The following is a 20,708-nucleotide window of genomic DNA, read 5'->3' as shown; positions in this document are numbered from 1 at the left end:
GAAAGCTCGCGCCGTCTTAAGCGGAATCTAGGAGGGTGAGGGAGGCCTCCGTTGGATGGGGTAGTTTTTCTGATTGCCTGGGAACGGACAGCTGTCTCAATCTTCGGCTGCTCGGCTAGCTGCCGCGGCGATGCTGATTGTAAACGACGTCTCTTGTTGCCAGCCGACCGAGCGTGCCGAAACGGAAGTGGAAACACGTCGATCGGTTGATGAGACGACGATTTCTTAGAATTAGTGAAGGGGCACGGACAAGAGGGAGGGGGGGATTGTCGTAATCGCGCGTTATTGGAACGACGGAGAGGAGAAGCTTCCTGGTTGTTATATATTGCCAGGAAACGAGCTTGCGAAGAACAGAGACATTTGACGGGGGTTGGTTGGTTGATCGAAAGTCTGTACTTTTGATTAGTTTTGTCAACGGACAATCGCACATTGAGTGTGTATGTAAATAATGATATATTCCTGACCTACGATCGAGGATATGTTTAAGAATAGAAAGTATTGGAATTACATATAAGCAAAAGCTCACAAGCTTGTCAGATATCGATACTTCGGTTCAAATCACTTAAAAATTGTTTAAAATCTAATATTTGTTTTGTTTCGTTTTGTTCAGAAGACTCTTTTCAGTAAGTACAGTCGTTCAGCATCGTTTAATATTAAATTTTAAAACGTTGCACGGATATTGATTACGATGAACAATTAATAGCAATAGTGAATGAGATACAGAAATGGTAAGAACCCGTTTCAGTGTCTTTGTAGAAAACAGTCTTCGGAATAAAATGAGTCATCGTATAAGATCAAAATCAAATGAACGTGCTAGAATTTCAAAAATTTTTTTCAACGAGGCTTGAAACAAAGCGTCAACGTATAAGATTTTCGCGGTAATTTCAGTATTCTTATGTTTGAATTTAAAATAAATACTCAAATTGCGAGTATCTGGTAATAAAAATAATTTGAAAAAATTCGATTTTTGTACAAGCTAGATTTTCAACCGAATCGTCTGCGATTCAAGTTACGAAGGTTTACGACTATACGGTATAATTCGATGTTTGAGAAGATGGTAAAAAAAAAAAAAAAGAAAAAAGAAAGAAAGAAAAAAAAACCAACGAGCCAGGGAGAAAAGCATTATGAGGTGTTCAAAAATTAGCAGAAACTTTTATTCCGGTCTAATTTCACCCCTGGGACCTCGGGGAGGGTGGGCGAGGAGCCGGTGCGAGACGAAGAGAGTTCGAAACGATTATCTGAGTTTTAAAACAAACTCTCAAGTGTCTGCAAAGTCCTTCGCGAATCAGGGGTGGGGGCACCAAGCCGGGTGGTGAGTGCCGGGGGGCTGCCGGCAGATAATATGCTAATGCGACGCCCCAGAAACATGGGACTTTAAGGGGATCAATGTACGTCGTAAAGGCTTACGACTCTCCCGCTATATCGCACTGCGAATACTTAACAAATACAAGATATTTAAAGAATTCTTGCCGAGTCGGCGCTTGCCTTCTTTCGTTTCTTATTTTTTCTCCCTGTACGGTGAAGAATTGTTGTGAGAATCAAAATCGGTCGTATCGTGTATAAATAATCCAACGATTCTTTTTACAGAAATAAACATTCAGCCAGTTTTTTGACGATTTCATTCGGAATAAACAGAAATTTCACGTCGTCTTCTCGTGTTCTTGTACGAAGGTAAATAAATCAAAATTCAAACTATGCTACGAAGGTTACTCAAGTTTGCGCTACCAATTGAAACTATGCGAATTTTAAGTATTGCGTAATTTGCCGCTATTTAACTGCTGATTAGTCGTGACAGTTATACTTTTGCCGTTTTTCAATTTATTTAAAAAATCAAAGGCCACGCCAACTTTATAATAAATTAATATCGGTTACTCAACTCCAGCTAACTAGGGTCAGATTTTGCCGTTTATTAACCGTGACTCGAATCAATCGATTATGTGGTATTTTTTTTTTTTCTCGAACAGTCCATTCGAAATAAAAATTTCGTATATTTCGGTACGCAGTCTTGACGGTGAAAAAGTTCTTTAATAATTTATATCTTCATTCAAAACATTTTTCAATTTCAGGTAAAAATATTCATCCATCTTTCACTAATTATATTAAACAGGTACTTGGTAATTAAGACAATGACAATAATTGACACTTTAATCACACGAATTGATTTTGCATCGCGTCGTTCGTGGAAGTAAAAAACAAAAACCGATTGTGAGGAAAAATAATCGAATATTTTTGATAATTCTTACAAAACGACGTTACTCGCAAGTCAAATATTCAATACATCATTTTTCAAATTGCCATTAAAAAAAAAAATAGCGCAGCAGTTTTCAGGTTCGAAATATCCATTTCCGAAACGAAGCAGGCGCGTGAAATTAGGAAACGAATCGGGTTTTCCCCCGGACGCGATTACGGTCGATTTATTCAGAACATATTATAAGCCATCGGTGCATGACTGGGTTTAGCAGGACGCAATAACTGTTGGCGTAGGCTGCAGCACTCGCACCGTGTTGAACGGGAATCGGGCATGGGAAAGCCCAGGTTGCGAGATTACGAGTTTAGTTGCGAAACAACTCCCTGCGCCAGCACGCCTCCGAGTTTTCTAACTATTATTATTACACTCGGTTCCTGGCGGCTCTCCGCGAGGAATTATAAGCTTTCGAGGGTAATTAACGAAGGCGGAAGGCTCCGTGGGATGACCAAATACGCCGATCATCGCGTCTCGACTTCCCTTATTCTCGTCGAATTTAACGAAACGTGGCCGATCATTTAATTGTTCATCGACGCCTCGACGATGGCCGTGCCGAAGGTGTGAGCTTGGGAAACCCTCGATGTTGAAATATTTCACCGAGACTATAAAGATCTACCCTGTAAACGATCTTCGACGTGACGATATTGCTATACTCGGACAAAAACTGACAATTGTATGATGGATCGACTGTAATTTTGGTCGGATTCATTTTCTAACGATAAAATATTTTGGATCCGTGTTTTTTCTTTTTATAAAGCAAAGTATTTTTCTTAGTTTCTCTTGATTTTCAATCATTTTCAACAATATTTTGAATAATTTACAATCACTGTTTCTGAACTGCGTCCAAAAATACTATAATCTCGAGCAGAGCGTTTCAAATATTTTTTAATCGGGGAATTATTTGCTAATCACTAATACGATCATTCAATATTATGCTCATTTGAACGCAATTTATAAGCTACTGAAATTTGAATCGTAACTCACATTATTTCAGCAGAGAAAATTGATATAGTATACGACATGCGTAATCAAGAATATACTTTATTAATTTATTTATCGACGCGTCTACCGCGAAAAATTTCATAAATTATTGAACGACGATACAAACCCGAAAATAATTTTTTGACATTAAGAAAAAATTGCACCGTATTTCAAAGAACGTGATATGAAAATTGATTTGTTTTTTTCCAAAATCGTGCTACTCTTATCTGATATCACAATGTGTTCGATTTCTCCACCCGTCATTTAAAATTTCACAATACCTGAACTTTCAAATTTGAGAAATAATCATATTCACAAACGAGTAGCAAACTCTTACGGAATAAGGACAACTAAAATAATCCGGATAATTGACGATCGGTCAAGAAACTTTTCTTCCCCCGGGTGAAATAATTCCTCAGATCAGAGTTATAGGTATCAGGGAAAATAACGAGACGGTATAATGCTTAATATTCTCTTCTCCGGGGTGCTAATTTTTGCCGTGAAGAAAAGCGGCCGGTGCTTTTAGCCCCGTTGGGCACCTGTTCAGTTCCCAGCCGCAGGAGATCAACAGACAAATGACACGCGATTCAGGAATCCCCAGCCCTCCCTCCCTCAGGAACCCTCGCACCCCCGGTTACAAACTACCCCCGCCCTCGCTAACCCCGAAGCTCGCGATTAATGTCTTACTCGTGCGCTCGCGGGCGCAAATCTCGCGAAAAATACCCTCAGTTTTTCTCCAACCACAGACCTCTTCGTGTATCGCGGTAATGACCTGAAGATGAACGTCTATTCCCGGTTACTTTTTCATCCGCGAGGCATTTCGTTGTATCGATGCAATTAACACGATTGGATGAATTTTTTGTTATCTCACCTATATATTTTTGAATTATTCGTTACTGACAAATCGTACTTTCGATTTTATATACTAAGAATTCAGATTTGCCGCATGATAATTTTTTATTCCCAACAATATTCCGACAGTTTTTTTAACGACACCTGTTTCACTGAATTTTTCTAGCTACTGTAACAAATGAAACTTTTCTCAGTGTCTCTGTCGTTGTTGTCTCTGTTATTACGCACTAATTGGAGACTGGAAATATTCATTTTGCAAATTGACGTGCAAAAGTAAACGGAGAACGTTAGTAATTTTGAAATGTTCACAAAAGTTTTCTTCAATTTACATCACTGCTGATTATTATCCGGACAAATCGACACCGTAGGTTATGGGAATAATTTTGCCAACCCGTAGCTCGTGATGTCACAGATTTTAAATTTCACAGAAAAGTCGTTCTTCGCAATTTGAGCTTTTCATACATTTTCTATCGTTATAAACTTTTAATTATCGTCGGCTGCAGGTGAGTTCCTAAAATTCCGCATTCTTCAAATTCCGGAAGAGTAAAGTTACTGCAAAAATATGTTCAAGCTAAACGAAGAAGAAAAGGAGTTAACAAAAAGACGGTTCTTCGAATACCTTCTTGTTTCTAAATATAAAAAAGATGTGTAGAAATACAGTTTAAAAAAAGAAAGACAGAATAAAGATAAGATACGATAAATAAAAAATGAAAAGAAAGAAGAAAATAATAGGTCGTACATATTTTGCGAACTTAAATTCCTGAATTGAAAACTCCCAGCTAGATTCAGGGAATGAGATACGGAATTAATTATTACCCAAGATAATTACCGGAGTATGTAAGTGTGTAAGTGTGTAAGTGTACGTGTACAAACTACCGAGACGTGACACTCGTACTTCTTTGCATTAAAATCCCTGCCCAAGTCGAGTAATTAGCCCGTAAATAATAATTCTGATAAAAATGACTGAGTGTAAGAGACTTGAGAAAAAAGAAAGAGGAAGAAGCTTAATAACGCTTTGTAGCCGTTCCAGGAGTGTGCAACAGTCGCACCGAGGGTCTGTAAGAGCCCGACTTCGTCCTGCAGGAATGCCTAAATCTCCCGCTTGAGAAGCTCAACCCCTTTCGGTCGGCCCGCGGAACCAGAATAGGGCGCGTAATTAAGAAAGAAAGTCCAGGCGTCTCTCCCCCTAAATTAAGTCTATGACTTATTTCACTTTTATCTTCAATTGCCGGGCTGCTGAGAGCGGGCGCAGATTTATGGGAACACGTGGCAACCAGCAACACAAGTTGGTCCAAGCTAAAAACGAATCTCTCACCCTAGGAATTTTTCAACATTTTTCCAAGTAATTTTCTCCATTTTTTTTTGTTGGTTAAAAATTTCCACGACAATCTTGATTTCGAATTTCTTAAGAATTTCGTCGCTCTAATGTCAAATTGCAAGCTATTTTCAAATCCTTGTAACTCTGGCGCGATCATAGACGAATCTAAATGGTACGCAGTTTCATAAGCTCTCGGTAAATTTTTGCAAGTATGACAAACGAGCCAAACAGTTGAAACATAAACTGGTTTTACTTAAAAGAAAGCAAGCTTTTTAAACTGTATTTAGAAATTGTTTGAAATTGATGAAGAAAAAATTCATCATAAATTTTGAGTTTTATAACCAAAAATATCAGTTTTCAGAATATACTCTTGTTCCCTTAATTTTTGCGAGAAGAGTATATAATACAGAACCGGATTATTCGTCCAATACTTCTTAAATCGAGCAATTTAACTTTCAATCTGAAAAAATTTTTCCACGTAAAAGAATGATATCATTTCGAGAAAATTCATAACCCTTTCCTGAACAAATTGGAATATTATACGTATTGGACTAGTTTCAAGGTTTCGTCCACTTGCTACTATATTAATTTATTATATTAATAGATTAAAATTTTACTCAAGTCTTCAAAACTTCACGTAGGTACATATTAGGGTTACAAAAAAATATTCTCTCAAATTGATCTACTTAACAAATATAGTTGTAACCATATGGCGGGGTTGAAGTTTCGAATTTGAAAAGTACCGAAAGTGCCTGATCATAAATTATTTTCTGGCAAAACTTGCAGTAACGAAATCAAGCTTTTAGAAATCAACAAAATTTCGACAATCCAAAACAAAAAAAAAGATCAAAGCGATGAAATTTCACCAAGCCAGAAATTTACAGAACAAAAAATTTTCTCACTTTCGTACTTTCGGAACTTTGACTTGTCCGAGTTACGATCTTTCGGCATTTAGTCCTTTCGAAATTTCGCCCTTTCGGAACTTTGAGCGTCGGCTTTCGGGCCGTTGAAATTTTTGCCGTTTCGTCAAAGTTCGATTTCTGTACTTTAAGTTTCGCCATGATAAAATTCGAAATTTAGCGCTTTCGGAACTTCAACCCCGCCCCCATTTCCTGCATCCGAGAATCTGCCTGCAATCCGATTCGAAACGGATCCACCGGCTGAGCAATATGCACAATTTAACACCCCGACGGTGCGACGGAATGCTAAGTGCCAATAAGAATGGCACGAAAGCCCGTCGAGCTTCCGTCGAAAGTTCCAAGTTTTCATCGGCTTTCCCCGCCTCCGAAGGATCTCGCGGCACATAAATATACCTTCGAGGGCAGGATCGGCGGGTGTTTCGTTCTGCTCCGCTCGGCTCTCAGCCAGCAGCAGCAGCAGCTCTTAACTTACAACCGAGTTCAGTTTAGACACAACGAGTTCCCGGAGCTTTCGCTTTGTTTCCGAAGGGGTTGAATCGGGAATAGCCGAATTCGTTAGGCGGCCTAGCTGCACCTACCGTAATTCGAAACTCGCGTACATGCGAGAGCCGGGAACAGAACCGGCCAACTTACTTTCGCCGACTGAACCCGGGCAACAGTTTCGGGAATATTTCCATCCTGTTACAGGGGCGGTTATTGGGATAAGAACGGAAGTTGAGGGGGACGAACAGTGCGAGGACCGGGGGCTCGGATTCTAATACCAATGAATAAAATATCAGCGAGTTTACTCGAATGCGAATTTACCTTCACGTTTTTTTTCTTTTCTTTTTTTACCTTGGGTGTTTCTTTTTATTCGCAAAAAGCCAGTCGCTTGGAAATGAAACGAATTGAAACGTTTGAAAATTTTCTAAGCGACTTTTGGTCATTAACGAATTTAATAGAGTCTGAGGATTCACCTAAAATGCTGAAAAGTAACCAAAGGATATGATGGAAATCGATAGAATATTGATAGACGGAAACCATATTTTGGAATTTATCGCTAGACTGACAACGATTTTTCTTTCCTGCTTGGTAAATAGAAGGTTGAAAAGAAATAATCAGATTACAATGAAAAGAATTATTAGATTAGACGAACTTGGTAAGTTTTTTGATCATTTTTTATTTGATTATTCTACAAATATTGCAATCCCGATTCCAAGAGACTCAACAGAATTCCAAAAAGAGATGTAATTATTATAATACTGCGGTTATAATTGTAGAGAAAAATAATTAAATGTACGTAGTCGCAATATTAATGAAGACAATCGATCATTTTGAAACATTGAAAAGACGGCATGAAATGCGCAAGCGATTTCGATGAAAATGAATGAAATATTCCAATATCATTACAATGCTTTTTAAATACTCTCAAAATTGAGAAAATCCTTTACAACCATAATCGCAACGATCAATATGCAGATGTCCGTTACACCGGGTAAGACTTGAACGCCTTTATCTCTCCTGAACGAATAGCAACGTCCTCGAAAATCGATCGCATTCATACGTGCAAAGAAACCATTGTAGACTTTGTAAGAAACGTGCCAGACGATCGACGATTTTTTCGGATCAACTAATCGACGCATCGTTTTTTTCTTTTTTTTGAACTCAATTTCTACAAGGCTGTCTCTACACGTACTCGCATTAAAAAATCTCCGATACCCGATTTACGTAAACAATAAAATTTCATTGAATCCACGCCAATTCTGCCTGCCGTCAATTTTTCACCGAATCTGTACGTTATTCTTTCATTGACTACAACAATCGTCGTCAAACAGGTAAATATCAACTGAAAATTAACAAATCGTTCAAATGCGAATCAGCAAAAATTGACCACCTCAATTACCGTTCGGGGTCTCAAGATTTCGTCAACGGCATAAACTGGCGACAATCTTGATTCCCGTCTTATACATACGCGTACTCTTCGTTGTTAATTAATTAATATGTTATTTCACTCGTCGCACAGGCTTGGGAATATCAATATTGACCCACCCTTTTTTCCGTCTCGTTTCAGGGATGTCCGACCGTATCTGCGCAAAGGCAGACAAACGGGGATGTCGGCCACAACCATAACGGATATCCGGCACCCCCGACGACCTCTCACAGCGCTTTGAATCAGATGAACAGTTTGAACGGGATCAACGCCCCGCCGCAGTACGACGGAAAATGACAATCAAAATAGGCAAGGAGCTCGAAATATCGATCGAATTCTGTCGGTCTCGATGCTTATATCGCGTGCAAGAAACGACGGCCAAATAAAACTAAAATAATCGATTAATTAAAATTATTACCAAAGACGGTGGGAAATTTCTCGCACGTCGTCGCGCACGTGAAATTCATTCGTGCGGTAAACGGTGAATAGGAAAAATATCACCTGCGCGTAGATGAATTTAGTTACTGTACCACCTGCGTAATGTCAGGAAATTTTAATATCGGTGTTGATTTAGTTTCATTCTTTGTTTTATCGTTACATTTTTATTTCAAAATATTCGTAACTACACGACACAGTTTTGATTCATTAGTAAAATTTTTTTGTCTCGCGTAAGTCAAGTTTCTTGTCAATCCTTACGACGCACTTACGTTACAGACTCGAATTAATAAATTCTCCGGGCATTGTTTGACCCAATAAATTTTTTAAAGAAAGGATTTAGGTGCTCATTAGACGAATTAGAAATAAAAAATATGGAGATGTCGATATTTATGTGGTGCATTATCGTTGTCGTTGTCTCGTTGTTATTAGTTTCTGAAAGAAAAATTGCAGCCTCGAAGATTCAAGTTTATTCTGAAACTCTGACAATTTCGGTAAAATAACAAAATTTTTACCACGATAAATAATCATTGCAATGATATTCGAAATTGATCTGATTTCAATTCGCGGTGACTAGATAAATGTCGCGAAAAAATAAGTCAGCAAAAGTGTTTTGGTTTGAAAAATTGGTGAGCGTAAGAATGGTAGGAATAAATGCGAAATCTGAAGGGGTTAAGTCTTTGGTTTCGGAAAGAAACAGCGCGACAGGAAATGGGATTTATTCGTTGGTGCAGGTTGCGGATGGGCTAGGTGAGCCCCAGAGAGTCATACGTTAGGGGTGACTTAGCATTGTTTCAACTTTGAATCTCCGCGAGCCGTGATTGATGCGTAAAACTTTCGTTTGCCTTATTTGTTAGTCAGATAACGAACCTGAGTTATGTCGAAAGTTTGAACACTTTTATCGTAAATGGGGATGTTTTATTTTCCTCCCCGGCTCGCTGCACCGAACCGTACGTTTTCCAGAATAAATTGCTTGCCCGACTCGCTCGCTCTGTGCTATCGAAAGATGATATTCAGTTGCATAATTGCTGGCTAGCTTCTGCGAAAGCCTTGATTTTTCAAATTAATTATTCACACAAGTATTCTATTCCTCTGCTTGTTTCGAACGATCGTTATTGTCATTAACCAGACGTGCGTTAATTGAGTACACGTGAATGTTCCTAATTTAGAAAATTATCGCAATTTTCACGCATGATGATATCGTAAACGAGAAATCGAGGAATCGTTCGTATTATATGAAGTCATATTTAATCAATTCGCTGATTTTTAATATAACGAATCAATGAAATGGATAAGTAAATACCTATATATTATAACGTCGATTGATATATTTCGTCGTGTAATTTATATATGAGTGTGTACATTACTTGCATAATAATATTTCAAAATGAGCATTCATGTATGTATAAAAAATCGAATTACCGCATAAATATACATGTATAAATATTTGTGTAATATAACGCGATCGGTAATAAGTGGAACATATAAGATCTTTCAAAGAAATAAAAAATAATATGATGATAGTATTGATTGAATAATAAATAACAAATACGTAACGGAAATAAAATGTAAAATGTAATATGTAATATACATATACATATACATATATATATAATAGTGTATATGCGTATAGTTCGTTTTGTAAATTTCTTTCATTATTTATTTACATAGAACGAATATTAATAAAAATGAATTACTATTTCGACGTTATAAGTTGAACATTAAAGCTGTTGTGTATATACTTCATTCATTCAACCCGCAATTTTGTAATCAGATGTATACCTAAATCCTACATGAGTATTTTTCCCTTTCCAATAAGTCGTACGTAAAAAATAGACGAGGATTATAAAAAATTTGCAACGTTTTCTAGAAACTTTGAGAAACGTAAGAACAAATAACTTGTAATCAATTCTAAACGCTGCAAATATTTTTTTTCTTAATTTCTGGTTAATTTCTTCCAAGTTATGCACTGCTATCAGCTAAATTTTGTTTTTCGAATTTCGAGAAGAAGTCAACGTAGTAAAATCGATTCAACGAAACGCGAGTGAAATAAATATTTCTTCAAATAGTAAACCGTTGAACGGTAAACAACGAAATCTGGAAAAAAAAACAGTTCATTTCGTAAAATACAACCTTTTTCCTTCGGCAACCTGAAAAAGAGAAATAGTTGTAATAATGAAAACAAGAATCATCCGGCGATGATCCAACATCGAGGAAGAATACGTTGCGAAGCAGAAACTCGGAGCGTGGGCGAATTGAGAAATGGCCATTTCTCAAAATTTCCTTTAAAATATTAAATCGGCAGCGTACGTGATTGGCCAACAAAATCTGGCCTTCCTCAATAATTTACCAATCATAGGGGGTCCTTTGTGTTTTATACGCCACGATTCGAATAAATCGCATTGTGTATTCAGAAGGGCGAAATTCAACTCTATTGGGGCGCGAATACTGGAAACTGCAGGCGTTCCTCCCCCCCCACCACCACCACCTCCACCCCCTTTCTCGCCACCCTTTTCCAACACCGTCGGCACTGTTACTCCGAGAGTAAAACTGACTCGCGAAGCAATCTAACCCGCGCGCACGAACTGATCGAGAATTTTCGCTGGATATTGCAAATTTATGATAATGCAGATCGGACGAGTCACCGGAATCCTCTACGCCTATTCGCTGTGTACACGTGATGAATTTTGACGTGAAACCTCCGACCCTTATCGTTATACAGTCTCGTTTCGTTTTTCCACCCCGATTACAAGGGACTTGTACAATTACTCCTCGATCGGCAATTAGACGTCGGGATTGCAGATGTGAACGCGGAGTGTTATTTATGAGTCCGATTAGCCTCGCCCAGGTCTCAACCATCGCCTCACCTTCCCTCGCGTGTATAATAATAAACGCATAATTGCTCCCCAATTACCACGCTTCTCAAACCTTCAGCTCCGTGTTTATACAAAACGAGGAGTCGAGTGTTTGCGATGCGAACTTCCAACAACCCGGGAATATGTGACGAATTCCTTCCACGGACGAGGAGGAGACAATGTCGAGGATATTTTTTTATTCGGAAGAGAAAATAGATTCGCGAGAGCTTTTTCGAAGTTACGTGAAAATTATTTTGAAATCAATCTACGGGTATTCATAATTTTACTCCGGTCTGTGAAACAAAATTTAAATTGCGATCGAATCGATCGCGTCCGTGTATGATAAAAATTTGTTAAAGTCAAAAATCTGGCCTCGAAAAAATATGATTAAATCAATAGATTAAATCAACTAAGATATCGAAAGTTACTATCTATGAAAAATTAGGAGAATACGGCACTGAGAGAAATTTTTATTTCCGGTTACCGATCAGTCCTCGACTATTTTCATTTTTTACCTTTTTTAATTAATGAAAATTAGTTTTCTAGCTGTTACCGGAAAGTCTAGTATATGTTACTATTCTTTCTCGTTAGGATCACTGTTACTTTATTTTCTTGCAGCTGCTGCGAAAATTTAATGCTTGTGCAAGAATAAATTGACGTTAAAGCCTTGTTTAACTGAAAAAGTAGAACAAACTGATTTTGCGTTGCGATTATCAAAAAAGGATCGACGATAACGCAAAATGATTACGTGTACCTCGTATTTCGTAATTCCAACAATATTTAAACAGTTTTTTCAACGATACCTGTTTAACTGAATTTTTCTAGTTACCGTAACAAATGAAATTTTTCTCAATGAGCGTAACGTTAATTAGCCAAGTTAAAGAAGAAGAAAAAACGCACACAGACTACACAACATCGATGTAGTGATAATATTGCTCCTTTCATACGGTAGAATAAGTACAGTATTATTAAAAACTTTGAACCTGGGAGAGAAGAGAACGCGTCGAGAATGGTGAGAAGGTTGAATTACCGAGAGAATGGACAATGGTCTGGTGTTGGAGAGAGGCAGAACGAGAAATAAAATGTGAAACGGAGAATGTGAAAAAAGCACACACAGACGTAATTAATTGAAAAAGTGAAAATTGTTTTCATAAAATTAATTTCCTGAAATATGCGCCGACTGAAATAATATCCGAAAGCCTGATGCGTGTCTCTGGTGGTGACGAGTTGGGAGAAATTAAATAAAAATGCGAAACATTATAAATAAAGGTTATATTCGCGGATATATATATATATATGTATAATATGTGCGCCGGCTGTTATAACGCGAAATGGTTTTGAAAGTTGGAGAATTTTTTCTCGTTTCATTTTCATAACTCTTATCGAGACGCTTATGTACTTTTCCTACCCCCGCCCCTTTTCATAACTCGCCCCGCACTGTTTGTTCTCACTTTTTTCACCCTCTCCGACCCCCTTTTCCTTGCCGCATTCCCGTTACGGGGCGTTGCAATGTGAGTAGGGAATAAAGCACCTCGAGCCTTGAGGAGAAAGTGTGATTGAAGCGGGCGTAAAATGATCGTTAAAGCAACAAAGGTTTCTTACGCTCGTCGCTTCATTACGAGAACTCAGCCAGTCGGTCACTCAGTCGGTTGGTTATTGCGAAAAATTAAGGAAATTCTTTCGCCTGCTTGGGCGTAATTATGTGCTGGCAACGAGAAAAAAAAAAAAAAAAAAAATGAGGACAAATAACGAAACGAAATTTTGAACCTTTCTCGAATTTTCATTTAATCGAAGTGATCCGGCTATCGAGCGATATAATTATAACGAAAAAGTGATGAAACTCGGTGAAACTTTGAGTAATCGTAAGAAAGTGAAAAATTATGATATTTATACGATTGTTTTGCTGTAGATAAAAATAAAAGTGAGAAAAATATTGTCCTCGAAACGAGACAGACATTGCAGAAAAAGTAATTGGAGAATTCACGGGTGTAGAGATGTTATTTTTTTTTATATATCTGCCGAAGAATTGTTTTTGGATAAGATTATCGAACGAACCTTGAAAAGCTTTTATTTATTCCTATACATGTTTAAATAAGAAGAAGACAAGCATACCGATAAACGTGGAAGAATTTGAGGGTGAAGTTTAAGAATAATTGAGACGCATCGAGGGATGGATCGCAGGTTAAATGTCTTGTTAAAGGAAAATACGAGCTGTGTATACGGGATGTAATATAAAACTGGGAGAGAAAATTTCCTTGTTAATTAGAAAATTCCACAAGTCGCGGTTTCCGGGGGATGAGAAAAATTGTATAATATGAAAATAAAGTTTGAAATCCGTTGTTCCTGCAGCAGCCTTCTTCTTAAACGGGTTAAGCTTAATCCACACCCTCCGAGTTAAGCTAAGTGCTTGCTATAAGCTTTTTATTACGCTAAGTAAGTAAGTAAGTAAGTAAGCGAAGGCGCGCGAGCTTATTTCAAGGTGTGCGGATCGAGGCGCGAGGAGTGCCAACGATAATTAATACTAACGGTATATAGATGTGTATTTCAATCCTATTTTTCTTACGCCTCGTCACTTCGCTCGCGAGAAAAATTACGCCATTTTCCTTCTTCCGTTTAAGAAACGACGAAAATTCCAGTTGGAAATTTAACTTTGCCATTCGTTTCGTCATTTTATCATCTCGTGTCAAAAATAGCCTACATACTCGGACTTATCATGCTGACGAACAAAAATTTCAATCTATCGTACAATCTGTAAGCAATCCCAATGAATATTCATGACCGGATTACTGCGTAATTTCTCTCTCTCTCTCTCTCTCTCTCTCTCTCTCTCTATCTCTCTCGCCCCCCCCCCTCCGTTTTTGTTTGTTCTTCTTTTATTTGGTCTTGGCGCAAGCTATCGAATAACGTGAAACGAATTGAAAAATAAATAATAAGCAAATAAATAAAACGAAAATAAGCATGGAACAAAAAGTGTGTTTAAAATTAAACGTTAAATTGCCAACAAAAAGTTTCAAATCACGACTCAATGCTAAAAACTTTTATCGCTCTCCCAAGCACGACGAAATTATACGCGGGACAAAACACGTTGACAAAAACTCCCTCCGGCAATTTTAAATCACGCTAATTAAAAACGCCACTCTTTAGATCTACGGTATAGGGTAATAGTGAAAAATAAAAAAAAATAAATAAAAAATACCGACGTAATTGTGTTTAAAGTGGAAAAATTTCAAACAGGCATCTCTGCGAGAATATATTAAGACTGTGATTTTTACTCGTTTGAAAATATGCTTAGCGATTCTGAGATTCTGTTTAAAACTTGTGTAAAATTATCTTGCGATCGGTGCAATTATCGACAACACTCGGAAGAAGTTTGATAATTACTTACTGCAAAAACTTTTCAGAAATACGATCAACCATCCTACGTCTCGTTATGTGATTATTTTCCGTCCCATCCCAAATCCTCTGAATATAATTGAAAAATATCTGATTTCAAGGCGTTTGAATATCGTCGAAGTCGAAAAAAAAATTTCACGACGTAAACAATATCTGGCAAATAAAATTCTCCAAAAAGAAACGAATATCCCGATTTATTTTCACGTCCAAGAATCGCCCGGCTCGAACGGCAATTTCTGTGTCTCGAAATCTTGCCGGCTGGCTATCCACCCTTGAAGGAGGGACTTTTGAGGATATTCTCGAGTATACGTACATACGTATACGGACGTATGTAAGCATCGGCGCGAAGTAGCCAAGATATGCAGGCATACGCGACGCGACATATCCAAAGACGATTCAAAAGCATGCCAACTATCTTTCATTTCACTTTGTCCGGCTTTGTGCCCAGCAGCACTCTCGTAGAGGATTCTGCAGAAACGCCATAGACACGTTCCAATTCGCATTTCAGGTACGGCGCAAGGTGAACAAGTGTTGTCAACTATGACCGAAGGATTCGAGCTCGGATCGGTGCCTCGGAGGACTCGGAGAAAATCGTGGCAACGTTTACGCGATTCGATAAGGATCCACCGATTCGCGAGTGCATGTTTTCAGGCTCAAAGCCGGTCGAGGAGCCCGATTATCAAGCTTTCGCCAATTTCGCAACGCCAGATGTTTATCCACCATGAATAACGCGCACTGTCCGTCGGACAACGCGAGGTCCACTTCTTTGACGCGAAATTTCAAATATTTCAATTTCACTTTATTTGTCAGAATCCACTGCGACGAGAGCGGAAAGTCGTGTTTTTTCTTTTCCTTCTCCTCCTTTATTTCTCTCGTTTTTCTTCTTCTTAGGTTGCTATGATTTTTATTCTTATCCGACGGCTCAGTCGGATTCGTCATCCGTCTGAAGTTGCTCACTGTATTTGTATTTTTACCTGCGGATATGCGATCCTTTTCATGTATTCAATCCCAGAAAACGGTAACTGGTTTTACTTATTGAAAATGAAACTTTCCAATGACGAAGATATTGGATTCTTCTATGGCTAGATGGTTAAATATTTCGGGGAAAATTCTGTACAGATAAAAATATGACGAAACAAAGATTTCGAGTTCAGTTTCGGTAAAACGATACGTTGAAAGAAAAAATTGAAAACCGCTAATTTCAAAGTCGAAATAATGATATAATTTTGAAAAAAAAATCACACATATCGTTTCACCAATTTTGATTAATTATAACTCAGATTGTAGGTGAACAAATTCTCTAAAAATTAACGGAGATAGCTTTTTGCTGAGAATAACAATTTTGCGCTGATAAATTACACGTTTGACATTTACATAATATTATAAATAAAATGTATAAAAAAAACTAGTTTTGCTAACTGAAATTCGCGGACTTTGCAAATTATTTCCTTATCAAGCAGGCCCCATTTCCATTGCATTCAACTCGATAAAATTTTCTTGCAATTTTGTAATGAATGATTAGAAAATCTGATTTTTATTCGTCTTCGATTCGACATTTTTCTGACCATTTATCCTCGAATCCCGTAATTTATTCAAAACATCGGATTTTCTTCATCTTCCACTTCATTGATCACAAATTTTTTTTTTTCACATACAAATAAACGAAAGACGAACTATATATCCACTGTTCTCGATGCAAGCTGAACACGCGCTGACGATAAGCCTGAATTTCGATGACGTGAAATTCTTACATCCATCTTTTGCATTTGAGCTTGAATAAGGATCGCGTAACTCAAATTAACAAACACCGTTGCTGAGTCAAAGACATTTTGCCGTACAATACAGACCGTCGTAAGGTTTCTCCGCAAGCAAACAGAAGCCTTAAGTGTGTCTGAAACGGTAGAAATTTTTTCTTTTCATTTTCTTTCATTTCGTCACAGCCGCAATTCAGCTGCTTTTACGTGTGAATAATACGAGTCTGCGTTTAGAAATTGTAAATCAGTCAATTCCATTCGCTACAAGTTTTCAATCGATTATAAGGAGGGCTGGAACTGGTTGTTATCAGAATATGAAAATGAAATAATGTATCGCGGTATAAATGTCGTTCGAGCGGTTAAAGAAAAATCTCACTTCATTCTTTTGAGTAAAATAAAATTTTTAAACACCTTCTACAATACATATTTTACATTTTTGACAGCAAATAAGTACTACGCTATACTTTTTATCCGCGGGCAATGCGGAAATAAAATATTTGGCATTACAAAATTTGCCGAATTAACCTGCATTATGTCTCGTATCAGCAGTTAGGCGCAGTAACGATAAGCGCAAAAAGCTGATGAGCCGCATTGTAATTCGCTCGCTACGTTCGGCCGGTTGTTAACGAATATTAAACATTTAAAAAATATATCATCACAAGGTATGCGGAAATGGATGATTATCAACGGAGCGCAGAAACAACGCAGCGCTTGTCCTGGAAGTCGATTTTCACCAGGTATCGAACCCCGAGCGCAGGATCCGGGAGGTTGAGAACCCGGTACTCGAAATTTGCGGAGCGCGATTCTCATCCGTCCGCTCTACTGCGCGGTTGTTTCCAGACTGAGGAATCCGGCTAGCTGATTTGAGATTACTATAGATCGATGACGTCAAGAGAAAAAAAAATTTGGGTGACGTCACTTTCTGAACATCCGGCATCCAAACTTTCGTTTGGAACTTTAATGCTATGTATGATGATATTCATGAATTCTTGGTAAATAATAGTTTCGAAGGCAGTCGTTGAAGAAATGATAGGTAATGGCTTATCAACTTGTGATCGTACTCACCAATAGTTCATTACATCTTCCTTCTCTCAAATATTCGACACGACTGACGCACCGAGGCGCTCAACCAGAATCAGTTACCCGTCGCTCTGGAAACATTAGAACGTAATGTAAACAGAAACAGGCTAGCTTTGACATATCGTCCGTGTGTATAACAGAGATTAGTTTTTGTACATACACTTTTATATATGTATCGGGGTCGTTCTTATTTGGGGGTTGGAAAAATGATGGTTGGGACGTCCCCCAGATCCGTTCCAAATCATTAATAAACAATCTGTGTAAAATTTCAAGCCTCTACGTCAACTGGAACACATGTCGCTAGGCTCCGAAAGTTTTAAATGTGAAATACATGTAGTTTTTATAAATAGTTATTTCGTTTTGTACGACTTTGGTATAAATTGAGGGACCGATTTGAAACTTGGCAGAGTTGTTGCTTATAATGATAGAAACAAAGCCTGACAGTATCAAAGTTTTATAAAAATTTCTCCCTCATATATAAGCCTAATAAAAATAATGCTATTAAGGTTGCATATAAAAAGAAATATATTATAAAATGATGATGAAATTTGTAAATTTTCACGAGATATTTCTATTATTACAAGCAAAAACTCTGTCAAGTTTCAAATCGGTCTCTTAATTTATACCAAAGTCATAGAACACGAAATAATGGGTTATAAAAACGACATGCATTTGACGTTTAGAACTCTCAGACCTTAGCGACACGTGTTCCAGTTAACGTAGAGACTTGAAACTTTGCACAGATTTTTTTTCGTCTCAATTCAAATTTTTCCAATCCCCAAACAATGACCACCCTGATACATATGTATACATATACATAATATATGATACATGAAACCGACAGAAATTCATTTAATACTTTACAAAAGTTAACATATTTAAAAAAAATTCTAGATTTCACATCTAAAATACAGACTCTTACATCAATTGTTTGTATGCTTTTTTCAAACTACTACGTATCAGCTAAGACAAATCGTTTTAACGAACAACGTATCAAAAGTTGGTCGATTTGCAGGGGAATGATATAAGCGTTCCTAAAAATCTGTTAAAACCCGAGTGGTTTAATCGGATCCGAAAACAAGAGAGGCAGCAAATCGAGTCGAGCGCTCATTTTGAAACCAAACTCCGTCCGACAACGAGACAAAAGATCTGACAATATTCACAATAAGTCCTCGAATGAATTGAGCAATCTTGGCTGCTTTTGTTTCCAAGAACTGCCACTTGTAAATATAATTACAGCTCCTCCCCTCCCCCCCCCCCCCCCCCCGCCGCCCTTCTAATTCCCCTCTTCTCCCCGTCACCGCAACGCCGGCAGCCCTAATTTGATTCCACGGTTGTTTTCATCCCCCAAACCACCTACACCCCTCCATCCCCCGCACCTTTGCCCGCACAAAACCCGCGACGCGTCGCGTATTCTCTTTATTGTTACTCGGTTTTATTCAATACTCGTTCACATTGTCTCTTGGCCGAGACCGCTGATCGTATTGTCAAAGAATATTTATACATATTTTCCGGCTGCGATTTCACTCGGATTAAATATCATCTGTTGTAGAAAAGAATTTCTTTTTTTTTTTCTCCTCAACCCTTCCTTTTGAACCACGTACCATTTTTGGCTTCAGGACTGCGATGCGATTCGACTTTTATTGTTGAATGATATTTTTTCGCCGATTTTTACAAAGTTTTGTATTATTAGATTGTTGGAGACGCTGCTTCCACTCGTACTAGGATTATTCGTTAAGTGTAAAGGAAATACACTGTAGAACTTCGAGTGGTACTTTGAAAATAAAAGCTAAACTTGTTCCAACTTGTGTTGATTTAAAAAAAAAATCATGATCTAAGAGTGCTGAAGATGATTGAATTTTTAATTGTATATCCTAGTTGAAATACCTCGTACTTGAGAATTTAACGATGGTGAGGAAATTTGTGTAATTCGATCTATCGATAAAATTTTTATTTCAGAAATTTTCCCAACGAAAAATCAATCATTGCAGACGGTGAAAAAGCTTCACTAATTCAAATTAAAATTCATGCATAGTACGACTAAAATTTGATTGCTTCTCGAAGAAGAATTTCCTTGTTCGAGCTTTGTTGAAATGAATTAATCTTATTATAGATCGAGTCTGCCTGTGTTATTAATTGCATGTAATTGAATGTTATTTAGTTAGCACGATTGAGTGAATTTCATTTGATCAAATAAAAGTTTGTTCACCTACTTAAAACAAACTCCGTTCACCCTAATGAAATCTTCACATATTTGACTTATTTCATTCTGAGCTCGGTTCGACATATTTTACGTTGTCGATGTCAAGCGCCGTTTATTGAATTCAAATGAATCATTTCTTTTCCCAAAAGAATACCTCCAAACGCAAAGAAATTTACTGGCATAACGTGAAGTTGTGCGAACTTTACACGAGACATGTTCACAAAAAAAATTCCTTCTCGTAGATAAGGAAATACGATCGAAGTACATAAATACTTTATTAAAAACGTTACTTCACCTCGAATGAAATATCATACGAAAGAACGAAAATTTTTCAGGTTCACTTCACAGCTGAGCTCCGTCCCTTGAGTTAAGGGCATGAATGATGCGTTAGATTTCTTCTTTTTTTTTTTTTTTTTTTATACATATTGTGTATACGGACAAGGTAAGCCATATAAAAAAGAAGAAAGAACCTGAGGTGGTTTGAGGCGAAGCGTATCATGTTTTATGAATTTAGAACCGTCAAAATGTTCCGCATGTAGATACGCGGAGATGAAGCGCTACGTTTTGTTTGAATTATTCAAACGAATGGCTTCGCGATTTTCACCCACGATATGCAAAGTGATCTTTGGTAAGTGCTATCTTACCCGAAGGTTGACGCGTCACAAGTCGACGATTTCTAGGTGAGATATTAAAATTATTTTTAAAAATTGCTTTACAGCCGAGTCGAATTTTTCCAGATTAAAAGCCGCTGCTGCGAGTTACG

The 20,708-nt window shown here is 37.6% G+C and overlaps 1 protein-coding gene across 3 annotated transcripts in view; it reads left to right on the top strand.

Moving 5' to 3' along the window:
- The window catches only part of LOC124184285 (LIM domain only protein 3-like), a 104,511-nt gene extending 94,308 nt beyond the window's left edge, over positions 1-10,203 (top strand). For all 3 annotated transcript variants that reach the window (XM_046573828.1, XM_046573824.1, XM_046573827.1), the window contains exon 6: positions 8,367-10,203. In XM_046573828.1, the coding sequence (XP_046429784.1) occupies positions 8,367-8,522 (156 nt within the window). In that variant the 3' untranslated portion in view covers positions 8,523-10,203. The remainder of the gene's footprint in view (positions 1-8,366) is intronic.
- Positions 10,204-20,708: the final 10,505 nt, after the last annotated feature.

This window comes from Neodiprion fabricii, chromosome 6, assembly GCF_021155785.1.
Source record: "Neodiprion fabricii isolate iyNeoFabr1 chromosome 6, iyNeoFabr1.1, whole genome shotgun sequence".
Classification (NCBI taxonomy): Eukaryota; Metazoa; Arthropoda; class Insecta; order Hymenoptera; family Diprionidae; genus Neodiprion; species Neodiprion fabricii.
This window is presented reverse-complemented; position numbering and strand designations above follow the sequence as displayed.